Source organism: Aegilops tauschii, chromosome 6 (genome assembly GCF_002575655.3).
Source record: "Aegilops tauschii subsp. strangulata cultivar AL8/78 chromosome 6, Aet v6.0, whole genome shotgun sequence".
NCBI lineage: Eukaryota > Viridiplantae > Streptophyta > Magnoliopsida > Poales > Poaceae > Aegilops > Aegilops tauschii.
Window position 1 is genome coordinate 411,832,101 of NC_053040.3, and position 24,565 is coordinate 411,856,665.

General features: G+C 45.8%; 2 protein-coding genes across 2 annotated transcripts; one reads left to right on the forward strand and one right to left on the reverse strand.

Annotated features, from left to right (window-relative positions):
• The first annotated feature begins 7,440 nt into the window (after positions 1–7,440).
• Positions 7,441–10,120, forward strand: LOC109755614 (mitochondrial metalloendopeptidase OMA1-like). Its single transcript, XM_020314511.1, has 3 exons — positions 7,441–8,172; positions 8,371–8,519; positions 9,820–10,120. Exons 1-3 carry the CDS (start codon positions 7,441–7,443, stop codon positions 10,118–10,120), a joined length of 1,182 nt encoding a protein of 393 aa, XP_020170100.1.
• Positions 10,121–15,384: 5,264 nt separating this feature from the next.
• LOC109755628 (blue copper protein) lies at positions 15,385–16,396 on the reverse strand. Its single transcript, XM_020314525.4, has 2 exons — positions 16,100–16,396; positions 15,385–15,966 (listed from the first exon to the last, which is right to left on the reverse strand). The coding sequence occupies exons 1-2, from the start codon at positions 16,260–16,262 to the stop codon at positions 15,638–15,640; spliced, it is 492 nt and encodes a 163-aa protein (XP_020170114.1). The 5' UTR covers positions 16,263–16,396; the 3' UTR covers positions 15,385–15,637.
• Positions 16,397–24,565: the final 8,169 nt, after the last annotated feature.

Sequence of the window (24,565 nt, forward strand, 5' to 3'; positions counted from 1 at the left end):
GTTAAACCTACTGTATTCCAACTTCTCTATGTTTTATAAACTATTTTATTAGCCATACATTCATCAAAGTAAGCAAACAACACACGAAAAACAGAATCTGTCAAAAACAGAACAGTCTGTAGTAATCTGTAACTAACGCAAATTTCTGGAACTCCAAAAATTCAGCCAAAATAGGAAGACATAGAAAATTTGTTTATTGATCAGCAGAAATTGGAATAAATATTTTATCACGTTCTGGTGATTTTTAACAATTATTTTCGTGAACAGAAAGTTTCTGGAATTTTCAGCAAGATCAAATAACTATCATCCAAGACGATCCTAGGTTAAACTTGGCACAAACACTAATTAAAACATAAAAACAAATCTAACCAGAGTCTAGAGCAAATATTTATTCGTAGACAGAAGCAAATATCAAAAAACTAAAAAATAAAATTGGGTTGCCTCCCAACAAGCGCTATCATTTAACGCCCCTAGCTAGGCATAAAAGTAAGGATAGATCTAGGTATTGCCATCTTCGGTAGGCAATCCATAAGTGGCTCTCATAATAGATTCATAAGGTAATTTTATTTTTTTCTAGGGAAGTGTTCCATGCCTTTTCTTAACGGAAATTGGAATCTAATATTCCCTTCCTTCATATCAATAATTGCACCAATCGTTCTAAGGAAAGGTCTACCAAGAATAATAGGACATGAAGGATTGCAATCTATATCAAGAACAATAAAATCCACGGGTACATAATTCCTATTTGCAACAATAAGAACATCATTAATTCTTCCCATAGGTTTCTTAATGGTGGAATCCGCAAGGTGCAAGTTTAAAGAGCAATCATCAAAATCACGGAAACCTAGCAAATCACACAAAGTCTTTGGGATCGTGGAAACACTAGCACCCAAATCACACAAAGCATAGCATTCATGATCTTTAATTTTAATTTTAATAGTTGGTTCCCACTCATCATAAAGTTTTCTAGGGGTAGAAACTTCCAACTCAAGTTTTTCTTCATAAGATTGCATCAAAGCATCAACAATATGTTTAGTATAAGCTTTATTTTGACTATAAGCATGTGGAGAATTTAGCACGGATTGCAACAAGGAAATACAATCTATCAAAGAGCAATTATCATAGTTAAATTCCTTGAAATCCAAAATAGTGGGTTCATTAATATCTAAAGTTTTGACCTCTTCAATCCCACTTTTACCAATTTTTGCATCAAGATCTAAAAACTCCGAATTTTTGGAACGCCTTCTAGGTAAAGGTGGATCATATTCAGTGCCATCATTATCAAGATTCATATTGCAAAACAAAGATTTAATAGGGGACACATCAATAACTTTTGGATCTTCATCTTTATTTTCCAAAATCAATTCCGGCTTATTAACTAAGGTGGCCTGCTTATCCGAAACTTCAGCTATTAACTTCTCAAGATGAGCAATCTGAGATTTCAAACAATCAAATTCTTTAGACATATCATCGAGCTCTTTATTCATACAACCCATAAAGCTTTTTTGTTCCTTAAGCTCGTTTCTAAAGAAATTATTATGCTCAAATTGTAAGACCACAAAACTCCTAACGTTGCTTTCGATTTCTTCTAACCTTTTAAGGTGAAGATCACCAAATCTAGGTAGAGCCATCGTGACAAGCAAGCAATCCAACACACGAGCAAACAAGAAGCACGCGAAAAAGAGGCGAACAGAAAAGAGAGGGCGAATGAAACGGCAAGGGTGAAGTGGGGGAGAGGAAAACGAGAGGCAAATGGCAAATAATGTAATGCGGGAGATAAGGGTTTGTGATGGGTACTTGGTATGTTGACTTTTGCGTAGACTCCCCGGCAACGGCGCCAGAAATCCTTCTTGCTACCTCTTGAGCACTGCGTTGGTTTCCCTTGAAGAGGAAAGGGTGATGCAGTAAAGCAGCGTAAGTATTTCCCTCGGTTTTTGAGAACCAAGGTATCAATCTGGTAGGAGGCCACGCACGAGTCCCTCGCACCTACACAAACAAATAAAATCCTCGTAACCAACACAATAAAGGGGTTGTCAATCCCTTCACGGTCACTTACGAAAGTGAGATCTGATAGATATGATAAGATAATATTTTTGGTATTTTTATGATAAAGATGCAAAGTAAAATAAAAGGCAATAAAAATAGCTAAGTGTTGGAAGATTAATATGATGGAAAATAGACCCGGGGGCCATAGGTTTCACTAGTGCCTTCTCTCGAGAGCATAAGTATTACGGTGGGTAAACAAATTACTGTTGAGCAATTGACAGAATTGAGCATAGTTATGAGAATATCTAGGTATGATCACGTATATAGGCATCACGTCCGAGACAAGTAGACCGACTCCTGCCTGCATCTACTACTATTACTCCACACATCGACCGCTATCCAGCATGCATCTTGAGTATTAAGTTCAAAAGAACAGAGTAACACTTTAAGTAAGATGACATGATGTAGAGGGATAAACTCATGCAATATGATATAAACCCCATCTTGTTATCCTCGATGGCAACAATACAATACGTGCCTTGCTGCCCCTACTATCACTGGGAAAGGACACCGCAAGATTGAACCCAAAGCTAAGCACTTCTCCCATTGCAAGAAAGATCAATCTAGTAGGCCAAACCAAACTGATAATTCGAAGAGACTTGCAAAGATAACCAATCATACATAAAAGAATTCAGAGAAGATTCAAATATTGTTCGTAGATAAACTTGATCATAGACCCACAATTCATCGATCTCAACAAACACACCGCAAAAGAAGATTACATCGAATAGATCTCCACAAGAGAGGGGGAGAACATTGTATTGAGATCCAAAGAGAGAGAAGAAGCCATCTAGCTAATAACTATGGACCCGAAGGTCTGAGGTAAACTACTCACACATCATCGGAGAGGCTATGGTGTTGATGTAGAAGCCCTCCGTGATCGATGCCCCCTCCGGCGGAGCTTCGGAAAAGGCCCTAAGATGGGATCTCACGGGTACAGAAGGTTGCGGCGGTGGAATTAGGTTTTTGGCTCCGTATCTGATAGTTTGGGGGTACGTAGGTATATATAGGAGGAAGAAGTACGTCGGTGGAGCAACGTGGGCCCCACGAGGGTGGAGGGCGCGCCTGGGGGGGGAGGGTAGGCGCGCCCCCCTACCTCGTGCCTTCCTGGTTGCTTTCTTGACGTAGGGTCCAAGTCCTCTGGGTCACGTTCGTTCCAAAAATCACGTTCCCGAAGGTTTCATTCCGTTTGGACTCCGTTTGATATTCTTTTTCTGCGAAACTCTGAAATAGGCAAAAAACAACAATTCTGGGCTGGGCCTCCGGTTAATAGATTAGTCCCAAAAATAATATAAAAGTGTATAATAAAGCCCAATAATGTCCAAAACAGAATATAATATAGCATGGAACAATAAAAAATTATGGATACGTTGGAGACGTATCAGGGTGTATGCCCCTAATGCTTCTAGCCAACCACAAAGTAGCCAATCAAATGAAGTTGAGGTGAATCTATTGCCATAGTAATTCAAGATGATGGTGATGTCGTTAGTGATGATTTTGTGCAAGAGGAAGAGATTCATTATAATGATATCGGTGATTTCAATGTCCTTGTCGCGCAGCAGGACATGGATTTTGAGCTCCCTTTAGGTATATGTATGGGTATCACTCGGGTGACGAGGGTTGGAGGAAGAATTGGACGATGATGGATTCACATAGAAAGAAAACCAAATCTTATTCGAGTTGACGGGTAAGGAAAAATAAACTTCCTTGTTTCGTGATCTTAGCCTTGCCCATAAGGCCATAGTTGATGGTGGCATGAGAATGGCGGCGATTGAGCCGACACCCTGCTCGGAACTAGGCGACCCAAGGCCGAAGAACGAGGACGAGAATGCTTATTTGAAGAAATGCGTGAAGTTTGTGTGCTTGGAGGAGTTCAAGGTGCGGCTGAGTGACTGCCATTAGGAACCATAGGTCATATATTGGTGGCCACTCCAACCAAAAAGTGTATTAAACCGTGAATGTAACAAAGAAGGAAGCCCATAGAAGGTCCGCGAAGCATAATTTACGAAACTGGGCAAAGGGTGTTACAAAGTTGTGTAGTCACTCACAACTGCCCACCGCCATCGGAATTAGGCCGCTGTAAGGGACACCGTCGACTCATGTTTGAGTATCTCGAGTACAAATTGATGAAAGAAATAGCATGTGATCCAGCCGTCAAGGTGGAGTTTCTCATGCGTACGGGGAAAAGACATTATGGATATGAAGTCAAGTATGGAAAGACCTGGAAGGCCAATGCAAATGCTATTTTTATGGTGATTATGAAGAAGAATACAATCGCCTCTCGAGGTTGTCCGGAGCGATTACACATAGGAACTCGGACATGTACCATGTGGTTCAGGGCGATATTGGAGTGTTCCACAGTGCCTTTTGGAGTTATGGGCAATGCATTGGGCCATTTAAGTATTGTCGGTCATTTTTTATAGATGACACTTCCTAGACCGACAAATACAATGGCACAATAATGATAGCAATGACGCACTCATCCAATAACAACAAATTTGTTGGTAGTGGCATTTTCTTTGGTGCCTTCGGAGCACCAAGACAACTGAGAGTGGTTCATGAGGCATGTGAGGAACAAGGTGAATGTAGATAAGGAGGTATACATCAGATCAGACCGGCTCCATGGCATACTCAAGGCAATGGACATTGTTATTCCACGTCTTTCAAAGCTTCACCACCGACGGCGCATGAGGCATTTCGTGGCAAACTTTTACTAGGCATGTAAGAGCAAGGAGTTCAGCCAAGATCTAATCCATGTTTGCATGACCTTCACCACCGATGCATTCCAATCTCGCTACGAAAAACTATACCTAGCACTGAACAAAGGGGGAAAAGAATTCTTAAAAAGGAATATGGACGAGAAACACAAGTGGGCACGCGGGCATGATTAAGGAGGTTAGAAATACGACGACATGATGAGCAACATGATTGAATGTGTCAACAATGTGCTCAAGGGTGACCATTGATTGTCAGTGAGTGCAGTAGTGGAGTGTACTTTCTTCAAGCTTAACAGATATTTCCGGAAGCATTCCCAAAAGATAGTCAAATGGATAGGTGATAAATTTTTAAAATTGTGAACATATTTTGAAACCGTGACCTTTTTTTTGGAACACGTTTTCTTAATTGTGAGCAAAATAATGGAAACAGAAACAATCTTTATAATTCTGAAAACGTGAACATTCTTGAAATTTTCAAACTTTTTTTGAAAACACAAACAATTTTAGTTTTGAACACTTTTTGGAAACGTGAACTGTTAATAAAACATGAACATTATTGTGATTTCTAAACAATTTTTTAAAACAGGAACATATTTGAATATTTGGAACATTTATTTGAATTTGTTAACAAGTTTTTTTAAAACTGGAATATCTTTTGAAAACCCAAACATTTTTAGAAACATGAGAATTTTTTAAAACATGAATATTTTCATAAAATCATCAACGTTTCTGAAATTTGTAAAAAAATTAAACAAAGTTAAAAGAGAAGGAAAACCAGTAAAGAAACAACTGAGAAAGAAAACGGTTCAGACATGAACCATCTAGATCTTTTATTTTTTAGACAAAGGAACCTTCTGAATGGTTCCAAAACTGAAACCTTGTGTACACTGCTACCGCTAAAACGGGCCGGCCCATTATGACATCGCTAGCTTGCTGCCTACGCGATTCAGCAGCACTCTGCCGCAATTAGCGTCGTATAGGATTTTCCCTTCGACTGATCGGAGTGAAAACATGAGTCATTAACCGAAATCACTTAGTTAACGAGTATTCGTTGCCAAGATCACTCTAACTTTCCCAGGTTGCAACAAATGGCGCGCTGCATGTGCGCCACTTGTCGCAACCTGAGAGTTTTTTCTTCGTTCGTAGATCCGTTTATTCAAAATATTTTATCTTTTAAAATGTGCATTTAAATCTTGAACAGCTTACACTGTTGGATTCCTTGCGTCGGGATTTTCAAAATTAGATTACATGTTGATAGATTTTAGCGAACTTTTTTTCAGAAAAAAACGAACGAAAAACCTAACCGGAAGCACGGGTTTTTTTCCTTTCCAAAAGAGGCAAGCCCGTGCCTCTCGCGGAAGCAAAACCGTGCCTCTCACGAAAGAAAAGAAGAAAAAGAGAAAACGCTTTTATTTTTGTTTCCAAGGAGGCACGGCCATCACTCTCGCGAAAACACAACCGTGCCTCTTGCGAAAGCAAAACCGTGACCCTCGCGAAAAAACAGAAAACACGTTTTTTTTGTTTTAGAGAGGCACGGCCGTGACTCTCGCGAAAGCACAACCGTGCCTCTCGCGGAAGCAAAACCGTCACTCTCGCAAAAAAAAAGAAGCATTTTTTCGGTTTCCGAGAGGCACGGCCGTGACTCTCGCGAAAGCACAACTGTGCCTCTCGCGAAAGCAAAACCGTGACTCTCGCGAAACAAAAAAAACAAAAAACACGTTTTTCCCTTTCCGAGAGGCACGGCCGTGACTCTCGCGAAAGCACAACCGTGCCTCTCGCGGAAGCAAAACCGTGACTCTCGCGAAAGAAAAAACAGAAAACACGTTTTTTTTGTTTTAGAGAGGCACGGCCTCTCGCGAAAGCACAACCGTGCCTCTCGCGGAAGCAAAACCGTCACTCTCGCGAAAAAAAAACAGAAAACGCATTTTTTTCCTGTTTCCGAGAGGCACGGCCGTGACTCCCGCGGAAGCAAAACCGTCACTCTCGTGAAAAAAACAGAAAACACATTTTTTTCCGTTCCGAGAGGCAGAGCCGTGACTCTCGCGAAAACACAACTGTGCCTCTCGCGAAAGCAAAACCGTGACTCTCGTGAAAGGAAAAAACAGAAAGCGCGTTTTTCCCTTTCTGAGAGGCACGGCCGTGACTCTCACGAAAGCACAACCGTGCCTCTCGCGAAAGCAAAACCGTGACTCTTATGAAAGAAAAAAAGTGTTTTTTTACGCAAAAAAACTTTTTTTTATCGAAAAGCTAGGGAAGACTGGTGAAAACCAAAACGTCAAAAAAACTAAAAAAAACTGTTAAAAAAGTCGAAAACGCATGCGGAAAAATAAAAGAAAAAACAAAATCCGGAGATAGCGCTCAAAGCGCGACACGTAGTGAATGGCTGAGAGCGCCAAGTGGCACTGATTATTGTGAGGCTTCCGAAGGAGCGCTTGTTAATTAGTTGCTCCCGTTATTAACGGGAAACTCGCAGGCTTGATTGACAAGGCTATAAGGCCAAATCGTACGTAACCCATGGCAAAGGGCTTTACGAACTGCGTAAGCCCGCTAAAGAAACACGTAAGCGCCCGGCGACGGCGAGCGGCAGATGCGCCCCCTATTGCGCACCGGCGCCGCTAGCTAGCTACTACCTCCCTTCTCCGATCAATCCGGCGTCTACGAGGGAAATAAAGCGAACATGAACCAAATTTTGAAGAAATCGGGCTCCGCCATCTTCCGGCTCATCGTGCGCTGCAAGCCGGGGGTCCAAGTCCGACCACCACAGCCGCCGCTGCGCACGGCCACTAGGTCCTACCGCGCCTACCGGCGGCGCTTGCCTGCGGTCTCGCGCTCGGCCACTACCCCAAGCCAATGTCCGCAGCGCCCGGAGCTCATCCACTTCACCCGAGGCCGCGGCGGGGAGCCCTGGTACCACGACTGGCGGAAGTTGGCCGCGCGGGTTCTCGCCCCTGGCGCCGCGGCGATCGCCGCCTACTACCACAACCTCGAGACCGTGCCGTACACCAACCGCACCCACCTCGTGTTCCTCTCTCCCCGGATCGAGCGGTGGCTCGGCGGGCGCGCGTTCGACGATCTCAAGAAGGAGAAAGCCGGCATGATCCTACCCGCGGAACACTACGAGAGCGTGCGCGTCAGGCGCATTACCTCGGAGATCGTCCGCGCCGCCCGACGCACCCTTGGAGTTGCGCCCGTCGATCCAGCCGGGGAGCTGCTGAATGACAGGTTCATGGCCAGGAACTACGGGAAGCAGGCGATGACGAGGCATCTCGACGGGCTCGATTGGGAGGTGATCGTCGTGGAAGATAGGCAGGTCAACGCGATGTGCGTCCCAGGCAAGATCGTGGTCTACACTGGATTGCTCGACTACTTCAAAACCGATGCCGAGATCGCCTCTGTGCTAGGGCATGAGGTGGTAACAAGATCTTATTTATTTATTTATTTTTCGACAAAGGATTTTTTTAATATTAATCCAATTCAATCATCCCATCAAGGCTATACAGCCGTACTTAGGGCAAACCAGACACGGCCTCTGCATACTATGCAATCTTGGGAGGGTTTACAATTTACAGTGAACCCATCAAACTGAAACCGGTGATTTTTTGCGCAGGTCGGACACATTATTGCGAGGCACTCGGCCGAGGCGATCACCAAGAGCTTGTGTTCTTATGCTGTGCAACGACTTGTCATGGGGCGGGACAGTCCAGACTTCATGAGGGGTGTATCGAAATTACTATTCACGCTGCCCTTCTCACGAAAGTAAGACATGTATTCATCACTTCTGCATTTTACATTGTTCACGGTGATCTACATTCTGCATGTGTGATAATTAAGTTGCAAATGTTATTGAAATGGTAGAAATTGCTTTGACCCTTGATGCATTAATTTCTCAATGAGAGTGTGATAAATCTAGTGTTAAGTAATTGGCCTAGGACTAGTGATTTTCTGTTCTTTTAGTGCTAATTGCTCAAAAGATAGGGTATCTGGGTATGTCTAGCTCTCATCTACTCCCTCCGTTCACAAATATAAGATATTATAGTTTTTTTTGTGTGAATCGAATGTATATAGACACATTTTAATGTGTTTGTTCACTTATTTCAGTTCGTATATAGTCCACATTGAAATATTCAAAATATCTTATATTTGGGAATGGAGGGAGTATATGAGAATTAACTATGTCTCATCTAAATGACATTAGTATGAAAAAGAAGAAAGAAAACAAAATCGGCATGGATCTTTGCGTAAAGTCAAATGGCACAACAGTTAGATGAGACTTTGTTAATTCCCATCTGGATTAGAATTAGCTAATCCGCAAAAGATATTGTTGTTATTTCACTCCATACTATGCGATTGTCTAAAAAAACAGAGAATTATTTCTATGTAATGGACAGGTAAGAATTGCTATTCTTAAATCATGACCATGTTTGATAGAGTCCATCAGGTAGTCTAAATTCCAGATTTCCTTGTTATAGCCGTGCATCACAAACAATTCTGTGTAATGAAATTTGTATAGATGTAGATTCTTAGACATAACCGACGATAGGTTTATTACCAGTAGAATTCTAAGGATGGGCAATAAAATCGTGAACATTAGAAAGAAAGAAACATATTTTTGTTTCCACATGGTCATGTTAGTGCCGTTTATGTTGATGTCAATTTTTATTCAACAAAATTTTTTGTGCCCCTGTGTAAAAAAACTTGTTTCTTTATTAATACATGACACAACACTTGTGCTTCCCTCATGAAAATTTGTAGACACCCAAAGAAATTGCGTGAGCAAGTCCTTGCACTTAGCATCTTCACAGGAATTGAGACCATTACTTTCCCTTCTATGACCGTGGTTCTAATATGGCAGAGTTAGCCCAACACAATACTGTTGCTTATATGGTAGAGTACTAGATTCAATGTATCATCCATGGGAGGCGTTACCTTACTCTTCAAAAAATAAAACTATGAGAGCTGCGTGTTGTACAGTTCTCACCTTGTCAATGTAGTATCAAATATGTGCAACTATGCCTCATGTTAGGAGTTCTCATGGTGTTACATGTTACCTTTGTAGGATGGAGATAGAGGCAGATCACATTGGAATGCTGCTACTTGCTGCAGCTGGTTTCGATCCACACATAGCCATTGCGGTCGAAGAGAAGCTAGGAAAGCTCTCAAGAAATTCAGAATTGGAAAACTACCTCTCTACTCACCCTTCAGGTAAGAAAAGAGTGCAGTCCTTGTCGCAGGACAAAGTCTTGAAGGAGGCGATGGAATTATACAGGGAAGCTAGTCCCGTCAAAGAAGCTGAACGTTTCTCCATTCCTGACCCCTTCGATATTAGGGGCAGGCGAAGCCAAGGTTGGAAATGGTAGATGCGCAATTTTGCATTGTTGTGCTCCTTGTGTATGATCAGGTCGTGTACTTGTCTATGTATTGCACTTGACTGGGTTGCATTTGCACTCCTTGTCTCCATGCACACTCTTTACGGCCTACGTGGGCTGGTATCACTACATGAGCATGTCATACTAGAGAGGACATCAAGGGAGGTAGTAGGCACTAGGAAATAGGCAGATCAGAAATCCGTAATCTCCTCGCTGGGACCATGGCGGGAAGATGCTTCTCCACGCCAGTTGCATTCGTCTCCATCAGTATTAATCTCTTGAGTCCAGAATGTGTGAAGGGATGCAAATGGAGATATTTAGGCAACAAACTAACTAAACTCAATCATATATGTAATTGTTTTCCGTAAGTGTAGCATTTTCCTAGAGAGAAGGCTCGAAAGGAGCCCTACTTTGAATAAACAAAGCCAAAAATCTGCCAGGAGATTACAACTCACATCTTACACAAATAAGACCAGAAAATAGTGAAAATATACAAAGTGTTCTGGAAACATCTAACATGCTCCAGAAACTACAAACAAAGATATGTAAAGGAACAAGCAGCTCGGAGTCGATGAAGCTCTGCAATGTGAACAAACTACGACACAGCAGGGCCTTGACGGAAGGAACAATCGGCAGGTGAATAGACACTCTCGTCATCTTCATGGCTCTGTCTCACATAGTGACACCCTCCTCCATCTTCGAAGGGGCTCCATGCCCCTCGCCCTGGCATGAAGGGTGTCGATCCATCGGAAGGTGGAGACACTCACCCAAGAGCTAAGAAGTGAACTGCGCCATTTCATCTGGAAGATGAAACTAGATCACCAATTAATGAGGAGGTATATGTAGCACAACCACCGGTTTTTGAGGATCAGCGTAACCCCGAAAATGTCTAAACTTCACAAGGCATTATATAGTTTAAAGCAAGCCCCTGGAGAGCTTGGTATGATTGCGTTAGTTCATTTCTAGTCTTTCACGAAATCGAAAGATTTTGGTGTGATTGTTGGATATTCGGGATGCCTCCTTTGATTTCGTAAGGAGGCAGTCTTGGTGTGATTTTGAATTCCCGGCTTTCATTTCATACGCCAAACTTTGGGCTTTGGTACCCTAAGGATGCCTCCTTTGATTTCGTTGGACATTTGGATTCAGATCATGGATGTTAGAAGGGAGAGAGAGGGATTGTTACGGAATATGATGGATGTATTATTGAGCCTCGAGGGCGAGTATATATTGAGTACAAGGCTTGGAGGGCAAGACGCCTCTCCTATAGATAAGGTAGGAGATGGATTACAAATCCTAGACTACCAAACATATGTAACCCAAATATATCTCTAACATCCCCCCGCAGTCGCGTTGCGAACAACAGGAGCGACGCGGACGGTCAGACTGGAGAGAATAGCAGCCGACGGACTGACATCGCCCCGCAGTCCTATCGGGAGCATCGTGGACGGTGTCGCGTCGCGGACGCGTTGACTCGAGAGGAAGCCGACGAGTTGCTCAAGCGGATGATAGCCCTTTGTGCCGATGTCGAGGTAGCCGAGAGTGTAGGGTGGTGTAGCCGTGGTCGAGGTAGTCGTGCGAAGAATGCGGTGGTCGATGTCGAGTCGGGGTGGCCGGTGTCGAGGAAGTCGCCGTGGAGCCGCGGGCGCAAGGAGGCGCTGAGTTAGTCATGGGCGCAGTAGTGTCGAAGGAGTGGTGCGCCGGAAAGAAGACGGTGTTGATGAGGCGTCGCATCGGGTGTGCCAAACCCAGGGAAACATCGTAGACGAAGGCACGCGCCGGTGTTGCCAACACCAGACATGCGAAGACGGACGAAGACGAAGTTGACGAAGCACCGCACCAGGCTTGCCAGGACCGGGGACACGTCGTAGACGAAGGCACGCATCGGTGTTGCCAGCACCGGGCATGCATAGACTGGGACCTGCAAGAGCTGTACGCCATGTCAGAGAAGTCGGAGAGGCCAGCAGAGAAGAACTCGACGACGGTTGCGACGCCAATCGGCGCGGGGCCGATGTTGCTTGCGGTTGTCGGAGTAGACGAAGTGGTCGGGGTAGATGACGGCAACGCTGGCGACGGGCTGGTGCTGGACGAAGACGAAGGAGGTGGACGAGCGGCGGCGGCTACGGGGGTAGCGGCGGCGGCGGTCGAAGAAGAGCGGCGGCGGCGCCGGCTAGGTTAGTAGCGCGGCGGCGGTGCTCGAAGTGGGCGAGGAACCCAACAGCGTGACGAAGACCGGCGCGGACGGTGGCGTTCTTGCGCCAAGGGAGGCGGCGCGGCGCATACCACGGGAAGTCGACGCGCGGGGACGGCGGTGGACCGCGGGCCGCAGCGCTACGGCCCGATGGGGCGATGCAGCGGCGGCAGGCAGGTCGGGGCGACGGCGAGAAGACCTCGGGGTGGCGGCGGGGACCGCGGCGCTACGGCCCGAAGGGGCGGCGCAGCGGCGGAACCGGGTCGGTGCAATCGCGGGAACGGTCTCGGGACCGCGGCGTGTACCACGTGCCACGCTCGCTACGCCCGACGGGGCGACGCAGGGGCGGCGCGAGGGTCGATGCAGCCACAGGGACGACCTGGAGCGGATGGCCTCGGGACGGCGATAGACCGCGGGCCGCGGCACTACGGCCCGAAGGAGCGACACAGCGGTGACGCAGGTCAATGCAGCCGACAGAAGAACCACAGGGCGGCGACCCTGCAACCCGACGGGGCGGTGCAGCGGTAGTCCGATGCTCGATCGGTGAAAGGACGCGTTGTACTCGGAACAATCTTTATAGGACCTGCAGAGGCCCATGCAGACGGTTGATCAGACCGCAAGCGCGACGGGCGATATCGAGAAGAGCAGACCAGACGTGGCAGGAGCGGGACACGAGCTGTGCACGAGAGCTGAATCAGACATCATGCATGTGTGCTAGTATAAACTCGCATGGGATGCATTGACATGCGATCAAGACATGCACGTGATGCTCAAGTGCCCTGGATGTGACGTGGACCGATGGGTCAATTCAGGCGCCCGAGCAACCCACGCAGAGTGGCCACGCCGCGCCGATGGACACGCCTGCGGACGATGCAAACAGTGGCCGCACCTGATGCGCTCCTAGCTTCGGTCGTGGTGATGCAGGCGAAGGAGGCCGCATGCCGCGATAAAGCCATGGGGAGAACAGGCCGGTGTAGTGGCTATCAGGTCGGAGTAGAGGCGCACTGTAGACGAGGACGGCGATGGGCGACGCAATCCAATCTTAGATCGGCAAATCAAAGAGAAATAACACCGATCAATCAATCAGCGACCAATCGATCGACGAGAGAGAAAAATCCCGATCAACGGATCAGGAAAAAGACTCTTTAGGGCAGCCGGTCAACACGACCGGCGGACGAACCCTAGGTACGGGCGGCGCGGCCCCCGGCGGCGATCATGGAGGTCGACCGTCCCGGGGGCGACGCGCGGGTGCGGAAGCGACGGCGGCTAGGGTTTAGAATCCGAAAACTGATACCATGTTAGAAGGGAGAGAGAGGATTGGTGGAATAGTTCGTTTTATTGCTTAAGCGTCGTGGACATATATATAGTGAGTACATGATTTGCTTAAAGTTAAGGCAAGGTAGAATAATATCCTACGCTATCCTAACTTTTTTAATAACCACGATACTCAACAATGGAGATAGGAAGTCAACCTCCGGAACATGTCAATTCCTTGAAAGATCATTTGTTAGTTGGGCCACGAAGAACAAAACTTCGTATCAACCTCCGCCGTCGAAGTCGGATATATTGCTGCAGTAGCTGTTGCACTCAATTGTTATGGATAAGGCAGACTTTGAGAGATTTTGGTGTGATTGCTGATCATGTGAGTCCGTGGCTGGTTGCTATGAGCGATAGTGGCAGGGTGCAACGATCAGCGAGCGAAGTCGGTGCCAAGTGCTGCGAGGTGTGAGTCAAGTGAGAGCAGTGCTCCAGGGAAGTGATCGACGAGGGCGGCTCAGGGAGCGCAGCGCAAGCATTGCGGAAGATGAGGTTGGGAGGAGGCGGTTGCGTGCGTGTGTGACTTCCGTGTAGAGGAACGATAGTAAGTCTACCGTTTGATGATCAAACGGCTCAGAAGGGAACCGATCCGGGGCTAGGATCGGTCGACTGCCGTGTAGCAGCGTCCTTCAACAGTTCTTAAGAAAAAATCGTCGCCCTTTGACAAAAACTACTTGCCTCTTTTTTCAAGAGAGTTCACCTCATCAGTTCTTCTCAAGAAAAAGAATTTAGGCCAACCTAGCTACGTAGTATTCGCACGGATTATACTAACCGCAGGATTCGCACGGCCGGCCGGAGCAGGTGTTGACTCTGGAAACTTTTGTCCTGCAGAATTCTGAACGGAAACACCGAAAAGGACTTGCTACTCTCGCCGTTGAATCTCTAACGATCGTATATAGTTAGTGCCAACCACTCCACTCCTATCGCAAAAAAGTAACTCATCAACAATTTGTGCACTCCAAACTATCGTCCATCTCTCCTTTTCGGCCTTGTTTTCTCGGAAGATGTTGCAAAATATGTCCACACGTTGGAACTTGTGATGACACGTAGCCATCCTAACCAAACCGATCCCGCCGTCCGATCTTGTTGTCTTCTCATAATTCCATTCTTTAGTTCCGTCAATCTAGTCACAGTCTTACGACCATAGCCTGCCTAACCGCCCACATGCATCACTCTCACCCATGACCAAAACTAGGTATAAGAAGGAAATGCAAGAACAATTGCACATTGAGCGTTGCTCAGACGATTAGGTTTCTTGTGGTAGAATCAACTCAATGGGTTTAAGTCATATACTTGACATGAGTGTTCTTTTTAAAATTAATCGGCCTGGTCTTTTAAAGGTGCTCATAGAAATAAGCGTGCGTGTGTATAAATGAGGCGTCGGTCGCCGGTCAAGGGATGAAGGTAGAGACGGCTTCAACGATGAGTTTGCACAATCGGCTATGCCGACACATGCATGGTTGTGTCCTTGTTAAAGATGGTGGATCAAAACTCGTCATCATCGACGCACGTGCGGCATTTTTTCTTGAAGGCTTAGTCTAGGAGCTGTGTATTTTTTGTTTGTTTCTGTCTTTTATTAGAGTCAATGGTTAATTGGTGGAGCTATCATCGCGATTGTTCGGTTGCTGGATATTTTAATAATATATGGTTGTGTGCATCATTCGATTTGATGCCGAATCTAGGGTTATCCTCATTTGCAAAGAAAAAAATCTGCATTTTTCTTGAAAGTGAGAACGATTAAACCTCAGCATTGACAGAATCCAAACTTATTTAACCACACTCATATGGAGGAGCCCTATTACTACGAGTACTACTGTACTAGATAGATACATCGAGATAATAATCCATACAAGTCACTCACGCCAACTACTACGAAACCAACCAATCATATCACATCAGGAAGCACAGGCAACCACTCTCCGGTACAAACTAGCGTGTGCGTGGCCGTCAGAATCAAACATAGAACGATCGACGAAACTTTCCAACATCGAATCATCGGCGGATCAGAAGAGGGCGAGCTTGAGGAGGACGCCAGCGGTGGCCGCGAGAACGGGGCCGACCTCCATGCGGTGGCCGCCGGACCCGGACGGGGTGGTAGGTGGCGTCCCCGCCGCGGGGGTACCGGAACCGGAACTGGAGTCGCCGGCGGTGACGGCGAGCTTCATGCCGGCGGCGCAGTGGGTGCCGATGGTGCAGATGTAGTAGTTCGCGCCGGCTTTGAGGGTCATGGTGGTGGCGCCGCTGTTGTCACCGTTGGCGTTGCTGGAGCAGGCGTCGTACTCGCTCTTGGTGACTTCGGTCACTGTGTGGGCCTGGCTGGCGTAGTTGAACACTGAGAAAACAGAGAGACGAAAATATTAGGCCACGATCAGTGTAGTTACTGAGGGTGCACCACCTAGCCATCATCAGCTAGCTGCTCTATCATCTAAAATCATTGTGTAGAAATACGAGTGCTGAGGACTCACCGAGCTTGTCTCCAACCGCGAAGGTCTTGCCACTGGCCCAGGTGGCGTAATTGGCGCCGGTCGTCCAGCCTTGCCCATCTCCGACGGTGAACGTGGCCGCGGAGGCCGCCGCAGCGCAGCCAAGGACCACAAGGAGCGCTATCAGCGCGGAGGACGAGGCCATGGTCGAAGTGAAGGCTCGGACCTAGCTCGAGGGAGGGAATGGAACGTATGGAGTAGACCAAGGAGCTTATCTATCGATGAATATCTCTCGCTAGTAACTGGTTGCGCGATTGACAGGGAAGGTTGGAGGGTCGTTTATAGAGCCATACGGGTCACGTGCTTGTCACGGGATCAAGAGGCCACCCGGCCGACTACGTTGGTCAGCGTTTGTGCTACTTTTCTTACTATTTTCCACATAACTTTTCTCTTGAAAAAGGACTCGGAGCATCTACAGTCGGGCGCTACAAACCGCCCTCAAACGTCCAGACAGACGCTCGGTCATTGATCGGTAAAAAAAAATCAAGACAGGCTCCTTGTACCAGTCCTAAACGCCCGGGCTGACCTGCACCCTCCCATATGGCCATATCCAACCCAAATACAGGGCGAATATGGGAAGGCCGGGGCGCGTCCATAACGTCAGACCAGACAGTCGGACCCCATTACAAATTGCATCAAATCCTCCATGTAGACCAAACCCACCGCCCTCCTCCGCCTTCGTCAATCATTTCCCGCGTCTGAGCCGTTGCTATCATCCATCCTTGCTCCTCCATCCTCGCCGCCGACAAACATGGCTACAGAGCAAGAGGCAAGGTTGGCTCCGGAGCAGGCGGTCTGGATGGTGCCCGGCGAGTGATCCGGCCAGCTAGTGATCTGTCATGCTCGGATTTGAATTTTATTTTGGCATGTCAGGATTGTTGAACTATGATTTATTTTGCTTTCTCGTATTGTTGAACTGTCGAAAAATGGTCATTTTGTGCTATATGATCCACATGCATGGATTTGAGGATTCACATTTGAGGTGTGTGGCTGTCCAGCAGGTCGGACGCATCCGCGGCGTTTGGGGGTGTTTGGGGGGGGGGGGGGGGGGGGGTTGCCAAGTCCGACTGTAGATGCTCTCAGATATGTTGATCAAACCAACATGTTAAATACTCTGTAAAATAAGAAAAAAGTTGACGTGTTTTGGTTCACTATATAAAACCAATGATTTTTTGTGTGTGTACCTCGCAAATCAATATATTTTCGTATGAAATTTTACACGCATGTAGGTACATATGAATTTTTTTAGAATTTTTTGAAACTTTGGATCATGATTTTTGAATGTTTCAGAGAAATGACCTTTTTTTGCGTGAACAGAACAAAGACTTCATGAGCCCGAGCATCAAAATGATGCACCTCCGAGACACCACCTTTTCACTAAGGATGTGGCTATGTCTCATTCAAAAAACATGGCATATAAAAAGAAAAGAATGGCATGAATCTCAATGCAAAATCTCATGAATGCACTAACTTAGAGCATCTCTAGCAGACCCCGCATAAGTGGTCAAACCCGTAAAAAATTTGCGTTTTACAGTTTTGGGCGAAAAAAGTGTCCAGAACAGAAACCGTAAAACTAGTCCAACTCGTAAAATTTTTAAGGGCCACCGCAAATGCACACCCGAAACCCTTATCTTTGGAGGTTGGAAATCCGAATATAGGAGGCACCGTATTTCGGTCAAACCTCGTCGGAGCAAACACGCCGCCACGGAGTTTGCCGGAATCCGCCCTAAACTCGCCGGAATTCATCACCGCACATCGGAAAAGGCCGCTACACGCCGCAATCGATCGCCGCCGGTTCGAATTGGACGAGCTCGACATCATCGTGGCCTCCCATGACCTCAGCCTGGCCGCCGGAATCCTCCCGACGCGGCAGGCAAAGGGGCACGGCTCGCCTGGCAATAGAGCAAGGCGCGGACGACGGAGGCGACGGGGCGTGGCCGGCATGGCTGGGCGCGGACGATGGAGGCGACGGGGCGTGGCCGGCGAGGCTGGGCGCGACCGGCGCGGTGATGGGGCGCGACCAACGGGCGACGGGGCATGGCCTGCGGGCGACGGGGCGCGGTCGGCTGGAGGAAGGGCGGCAACGGCCGGACTAGAGAAAGGAGCTCTTTATTCCAGTTTTACAGTTTGTTTTAAGTATCTGTTCCGCCGCGCTAGTTTTCGACCCGCAAACGCGATCTTCGTGAAACTGCAAACGTGTTTTGTGGGTCAAGTTTTTGCAGGGTCTGCTAGAGTTGCTCTTAGATGCACTCCTTCCATCCCAAAATAAGTGCCTTAACCTTCGTGGGATGAGAGAGAAGAGAAGGGAGAAGGGAAGCGGGCTGTAAATTAACAGCCGATTACAACACGGGCTCCAAGAAACATTGTAAGGATATACGGTGGATCATGCATTAATAAAGTAGTACTACTTAGCAACTATAGCTACTATACATTTTGGCTATTGGATTCACTATATGTAACATGAAATCGGATTGTTGACTATACTATTAGCGAGACACTTATTTTGAGACAGAGAGCATGTAGCCTGTTCCGCTAATTGTCCGAGCAAGTACGGGGTACGGGGAACTTGGTCCAATCGCGTTGCGATTTTTCCTTTCAATTTCTTATTCAATATGGATTCATGCATGCATGGCGCGATGGTAGGTGCGGGTCGTGGTCAATGATCGTAATCCAGCCGCCGCACCCATGCATTTCGGGACACGAAGATAGGTTCGCCTGAATTCTTTATTCGCGACGGCTATTCTGTTAAGATAACGAACGATACGCACCGGCTATGTTTATCTTCTTGTAACCATTTCGTGGTCCGATCCTTCTCCTAGTAGACGGCATGCCTGCTGCCTGTTGTCGCACAACGCACCACGCGCATGCACGGAGCGAAAGGCGAGTAATAATACTGCACGCCGATGGAGTGGTTAACGAGCTTACCGATGCCACTCGCCAAAGTTCAATGGAAAGCATGTGAGTTGTTTAGCCAGCCCAGTAGTGGCAGAGCACGTACGTACCACCCCTTGCAACCTATGGTGGGTGCCGGGGCTGCACGGGGAAGAATTGGAGTGGGCAATATCCGTCCGTCGGCTTGTGATGTGGCATAAGCCGGTACAACGTACAAGTAACTAGACGTCTACACGTCACATAATGCATGCTCTAAGGAGTAGTAGTACGCTACCTTATTCCTTTGTATTTTGTTGAAGAGTCAAACTATCTCAAAGTTTGACCGAGTTTGTGCAAAAATATATCGATGTTTATATGATGAAAATATATTTTATCATGAATCTAATGCTACAAATTTGATGTCATAAATATTGATGTATTCGGTCAAACATAAAAAAAATTGACTCTTCAACAAAGTTGGAAGTACACTCTTTCAAAGACGGAGGGAGTATGTACAGCCCCCCCCCCCCCCCACACACACACACACCACATGGAACCAACTTTTGTGCCTCCCTCCTAAACACTTGTATTTTACGTCCCCCCCCCCCCCCCCCCCCAGCAGATGATGTCTAGTTTCGTCACTGATGTGAAACTTCGTGAAGTTTAAAGAACTCGTCACAAGGAACCGAATATGCATCATTAACCACTGAGATTGCAGAGCAGGCACTAGTGTCATGGATTGATGCACTTCAGTTAAAGACCCGACATGGCAATGCCTTGCCCTAAAATAGTAATTGGCGTAGTTATTGTGCTTCAATCATTTTTAGAGTTTTGTATTTTGAAAATGGTATGAAGAATTTACAGAGCCCATGAAAGAAAAGATCAATGACTGAACTTCTAGTTCAAAAGATATAATAGATTTAGATTTCGAAGTCCAAAGAAATAGCACGAGCCATGGGGTGTGTGTGCCCACACCTCATGCCACCGGACGACAACCCTTTCAAGGGTTCCTTACGAACCGATTCACTCTGTGTAGATTGACTAGACGCAGAAAGTCTTCCACTAGCAGGTGATCGTGTTTTTCATAGGAGTTCGATGAACTCTTAGCAGACCTAAGCCTACTATCTAAGTGTGTGCTAAGGAAAGAAAGCAAGTGAAGCAGTTCTCACACTGTTTGATGACCAAGAAAGCACAAAGAATACCGTAAAATGTGTTAAGCTTTATGCACAAGCCAACACAACAAAAATTTGAACTCATGAAAAGGGCCAGGCAATCCATACATACACTTCAACACCCCCTCTCATGTGTAACACGAAAGTCAACACGTGAATAGATTCAGAGTATGGCTCAAGTCTCAAGAGGCCTATCTATGGACACAGAGGGGGCAAAAACAATTTTTAGATACATTTTGAAAGTCAGAACTTGAACTCAAGACCCCAGCCCTGGATATTAATACGTCTCCAACGTATCTATAATTTTTGATTGTTTCATGTTGTTATATTACCATTCTTGGATGTTTTGCAATCATTTTATAGTCATTTTATATCATTTTTTGGTACTAACTGTTGGGGAACGCAGTATTTCAAAAAAAATCCTGCGATCACGCAAGATCTATCTAGGAGATGCATAACAACGAGAGGGGAGAGTGTGTCTACGTACCCTCGTAGACCGAAAGCGGAAGCGTTTATCAACGCGGTTGATGTAGTCGTACACCTTCACGATCCGTCCCGATCAAGTACCGAACGTACGGCACCTCCGCATTCAGCACACGTTCAGCTCGATGACGTCCTCGCCTTCTTGATCCAGCAAGAGGGGCGAAGTAGTAGATGAGTTCCGACGGCATGACGGCGTGGTTACGGTGTTGGTGAAGAACAATCTTCGCAGGCCTTCACCTAAGCACTACGATAACTTATGACGGAGGATAAACTAGAGGGGACGGGGTTGCCGGCACACGGCTTGGTGTTTCTTGATGTGTCTTTGGTGCTAGCCCTGCCCCTCTATTTATATGTTGAGCCCTGGGGTCGAAACTTGGAGTAAAAGCCTCCTCAAAGTCGGTTTTTCCCGAAAGGCAAGAGTCCTACTCGGACTCCAGGGCTAGACGCCAGGGTTCCCGGCGTCTACCCCCTAGACGCCAGGGTTCCTGGCGTCTAGCCTCTGGTCTCCGCAAAACTTCCTTTTGCACTTTCCAAATGCCTCGTGGGCCTTCCCCTTTGGCCCAAATAATGTGTTCTCGTACCCAAACATTTCGGGAGACATCCGGAACCCCTTCCGGTGAATTCCGGAACCCTTCCGGAGACCAAACACTATTATCCCATATATCAATCTTTATATCCGGACCATTCCGGAGCTCCTCGTCATGTCCATGATCTCATCAGGGACTCCGAATAACATTCGGTCACCAACATACATAACTCATATAATACTATATCGTCAACGAACGTTAAGCGTGCGGACCCTACGGGTTCAAGAACTATGTAGACATGACCGAGATACTTCTCTGGTCAATAACCAATAGCGGAACCTGGATGCCCATATTGGCTCCCACATATTCTACGAAGATCTTTATCGGTCGAACCGCATAACAACATACGTTGTTCCCTTTGTCATCGGTATGTTACTTGGCCGAGATTCGATCGTCGGTATCTTCATACCTAGTTTAATCTCGTTACCGGCAAGTCTCTTTACTCGTTTCATAATGCGTCATCCCGCAACTAACTCATTAGTCACATTGCTTGCAAGTCTTATATTGATGATCATTACCGAGAGGGCCCAGAGATACCTCTTCGATACACGGAGTGACAAATCCTAATCTCGATCTATGCCAACTCAACAAACACCATTGGAGACACGTGTAGAGCATCTTTATAATCACCCAGTTACGTTGTGACGTTTGATAGCACACAAAGTGTTCCTCCGGTATTCAGGAGTTGCATAATCTCATAGTCTGAGGAACATGTATAAGTCATGAAGAAAGCAATAGCAATAAAACTAAACGATCGTTATGCTAAGCTAATGGATGGGTCTTGTCCATCACATCATTCTCTAATGATGTGACCCCGTTCATCAAATGACAACACATGTCTATGGCTAGGAAACTTAACCATCTTTGATTAACGAGCTAGTCAAGTAGAGGCATACTAGGGACACTCTGTTTGTCTATGTATTCACACATGTACTAAGTTTCCGGTTAATACAATTCTAGCATGAATAATAAACATTTATCATGATATAAGGAAATATAAATAACAACTTTATTATTGCCTCTAGGGCATATTTCCTTCAGTCTCCCACTTGCACTACAGTCAATAATCTAGTTCACATCGTCATGTGATTTCACACCAATAGTTCACATCTTTATGTGATTAGTTCACTTCTCCATGTGACTAATACCCAAGGGGTTTACTAGAGTTAATAATCTAGTTCACATCGCTATGTGATTAACACCCAAAGAGTAATCATGTTTTGCTTGTGAGAGAAGTTTAGTCAACGGGTCTGCCACATTCAGAGCCGTATGTATTTTGCAAATTTTCTATGTCTACAATGCTCTCCACGGAGCTACTCTAGCTAATCGCTCCCACTTTCAATATGTATCTAGATAGAGACTTAGAGTCATCCATATCGGTGTCAAAGCTTGAATCGATGTAACTCTTTACGACGAACTCTTTATCACCTCCATAACTGAGAAATATCTCCTTAGTCATCTAAGGATAATTTTGACCGCTATCAAGTGATCCACTCCTGGATCAATATCGCACCCCCTTGCTAAACTCATGGCAAGGTACACAATAGGTCTGGTACACAGCATGGCATACTTTATAGAACCTATGGCTGAGGCATAGGGAATGACTTTTCATTCTCTTTCTATTTTCTGTCGTGGTCGGGTTTTGAGTCTTTACTCAACTTCACACCTTGCAACATAGGCAAGAACTCATTCTTTGACTGTTCCATTTTGAACTACTTCAAAATCTTGTCAAGGTATGTACTCATTGAAAATATATCAAGTGTCTTGATCTATCTCTATAGATCTTGATGCTTAATATGTAAGCAGCTTCATCAAGGTCTTTCTTTGAAAAACCCCTTTCAAACACTCCTTTATGCTTTCCAGAAAATTCTACATTATTTCTGATCAACAATATGTCATTCACATATACTTATCAGAAATGTTGTAGTGCTCCCACTCACTTTCTTGTAAATACAGGCTTCACCACAAGTCTGTATAAAACCATATGCTTTGATCACTTTATCAAAGCATATATTCCAGCTCCGAGATGCTTGCACCAGTCCTGGTGGGTTGTGCCCACCTCGGTGGCCTCCCGAACCGCCTCTTTGCTCGAAAAATACCCCAATATTCCAGAAACCGTAGGGGAGTCGACGAAAATCAATTCCAGCCGCCGCAAGTTCCAGAACCACCAGATCCAATCTAGACACCATCACGGAGGGGTTCATCATGTCCATTGGTGCCTCTTCGATGATGCGTGAGTAGTTCTTTGTAGACCTACGGGTCCGTAGTTGGTATCTAGATGGCTTCCTCTCTCTCTTTTGCTTCTCAATTCAATGGTCTCTTGGAGATCCATATGATGTAACTCTTTTTGCGGTGTGTTTGTTGGGATCCGATGAACTTTGAGTTTATGATCAGATCTATCTTTTTATCCATGAAAGTTATTTGAGTCTTCTTTGATCTCTTATATGCATGATTGCTTATAGCCTCATATTTCTTCTCCGATATTTGGGTTTTGTTCGGCCAACTTGATCTATTTATCTTGCAATGGGAAGAGGTGCTTTGTGATGGGTTCGATCTTACGGTGCTTGATCCCAGTGACAGAAGGGGAACCGACACGTATGTATCGTTGCTATTAAGGATAACAAGATGGGATCTATTTCTACATAAATAGATCTTGTCTACACCATGTCATCGTTCTTATTGCATTACTCCGTTTTTTCATGAACTTAATACACTAGATGCATGCTGGACAACGGTCGATGTGTGAAGTAATAGTAGTAGATGCAGGCAGGAGTCGGTCTACTAATCTTAGACGTGATGCCTATATAATGATCATTGCCTGGATATCATCATGATTGTTTGAAGTTCTATCAATTGCCCAACAGTAATTTGTTTACCCACGGTTTCCTATTCTACTCGAGAGAAGCCACTAGTGAAACCTATGGCCCCGGGGTCTCTTCCTTATTATATTTTCCTTTGAGATCTATTTTCATTTGTGTTTATTTTCAGATCTAAATTTCCAAAAACCCAAAAATACCTTGCTGCAATTTATTCTTATTTATTTTATCTCGCGTTCCCGCGAGATCTATTTATCCAATCTATCATATTTCTATCTCATCTCCTTGCCAATTTCTGGCACCGTTGCCCGAAAGGGATTGACAACCCCTTTAATATGTCGGGTTGCGAGTATTTGTTATTTGTGTGCAGGTGTCGTTCACGTAGTGTTGCGTGGTTCTCCTACTGGTTCGATAACCTTGATCTCATCACTGAGGGAAATACCTACCGTTGTTGTGCTGCATCATCCCTTCCTCTTTGGGAAAATACCGACGTAGTTATAGCAGACATCAAAAGGAATT

What these genes read in the sequence shown, in the direction of transcription:
- LOC109755628 (XM_020314525.4), bottom strand. Translation starts at nt 16,262, where the DNA reads ATGGCCTCGTCCTCCGCGCTGATAGCGCTCCTTGTGGTCCTTGGCTGC. An exon ending in CGCGGTTGGAGACAAGCTCG is followed by an intron (nt 15,967 to 16,099) that starts GTGAGTCCTCAG and finishes CTGTTTTCTCAG; the next exon opens with TGTTCAACTACGCCAGCCAG.
- LOC109755614 (XM_020314511.1), top strand. Translation starts at nt 7,441, where the DNA reads ATGAACCAAATTTTGAAGAAATCGGGCTCCGCCATCTTCCGGCTCATC. An exon ending in CCTCTGTGCTAGGGCATGAG is followed by an intron (nt 8,173 to 8,370) that starts GTGGTAACAAGA and finishes TTTTTTGCGCAG; the next exon opens with GTCGGACACATTATTGCGAG. An exon ending in ACGCTGCCCTTCTCACGAAA is followed by an intron (nt 8,520 to 9,819) that starts GTAAGACATGTA and finishes TTACCTTTGTAG; the next exon opens with GATGGAGATAGAGGCAGATC.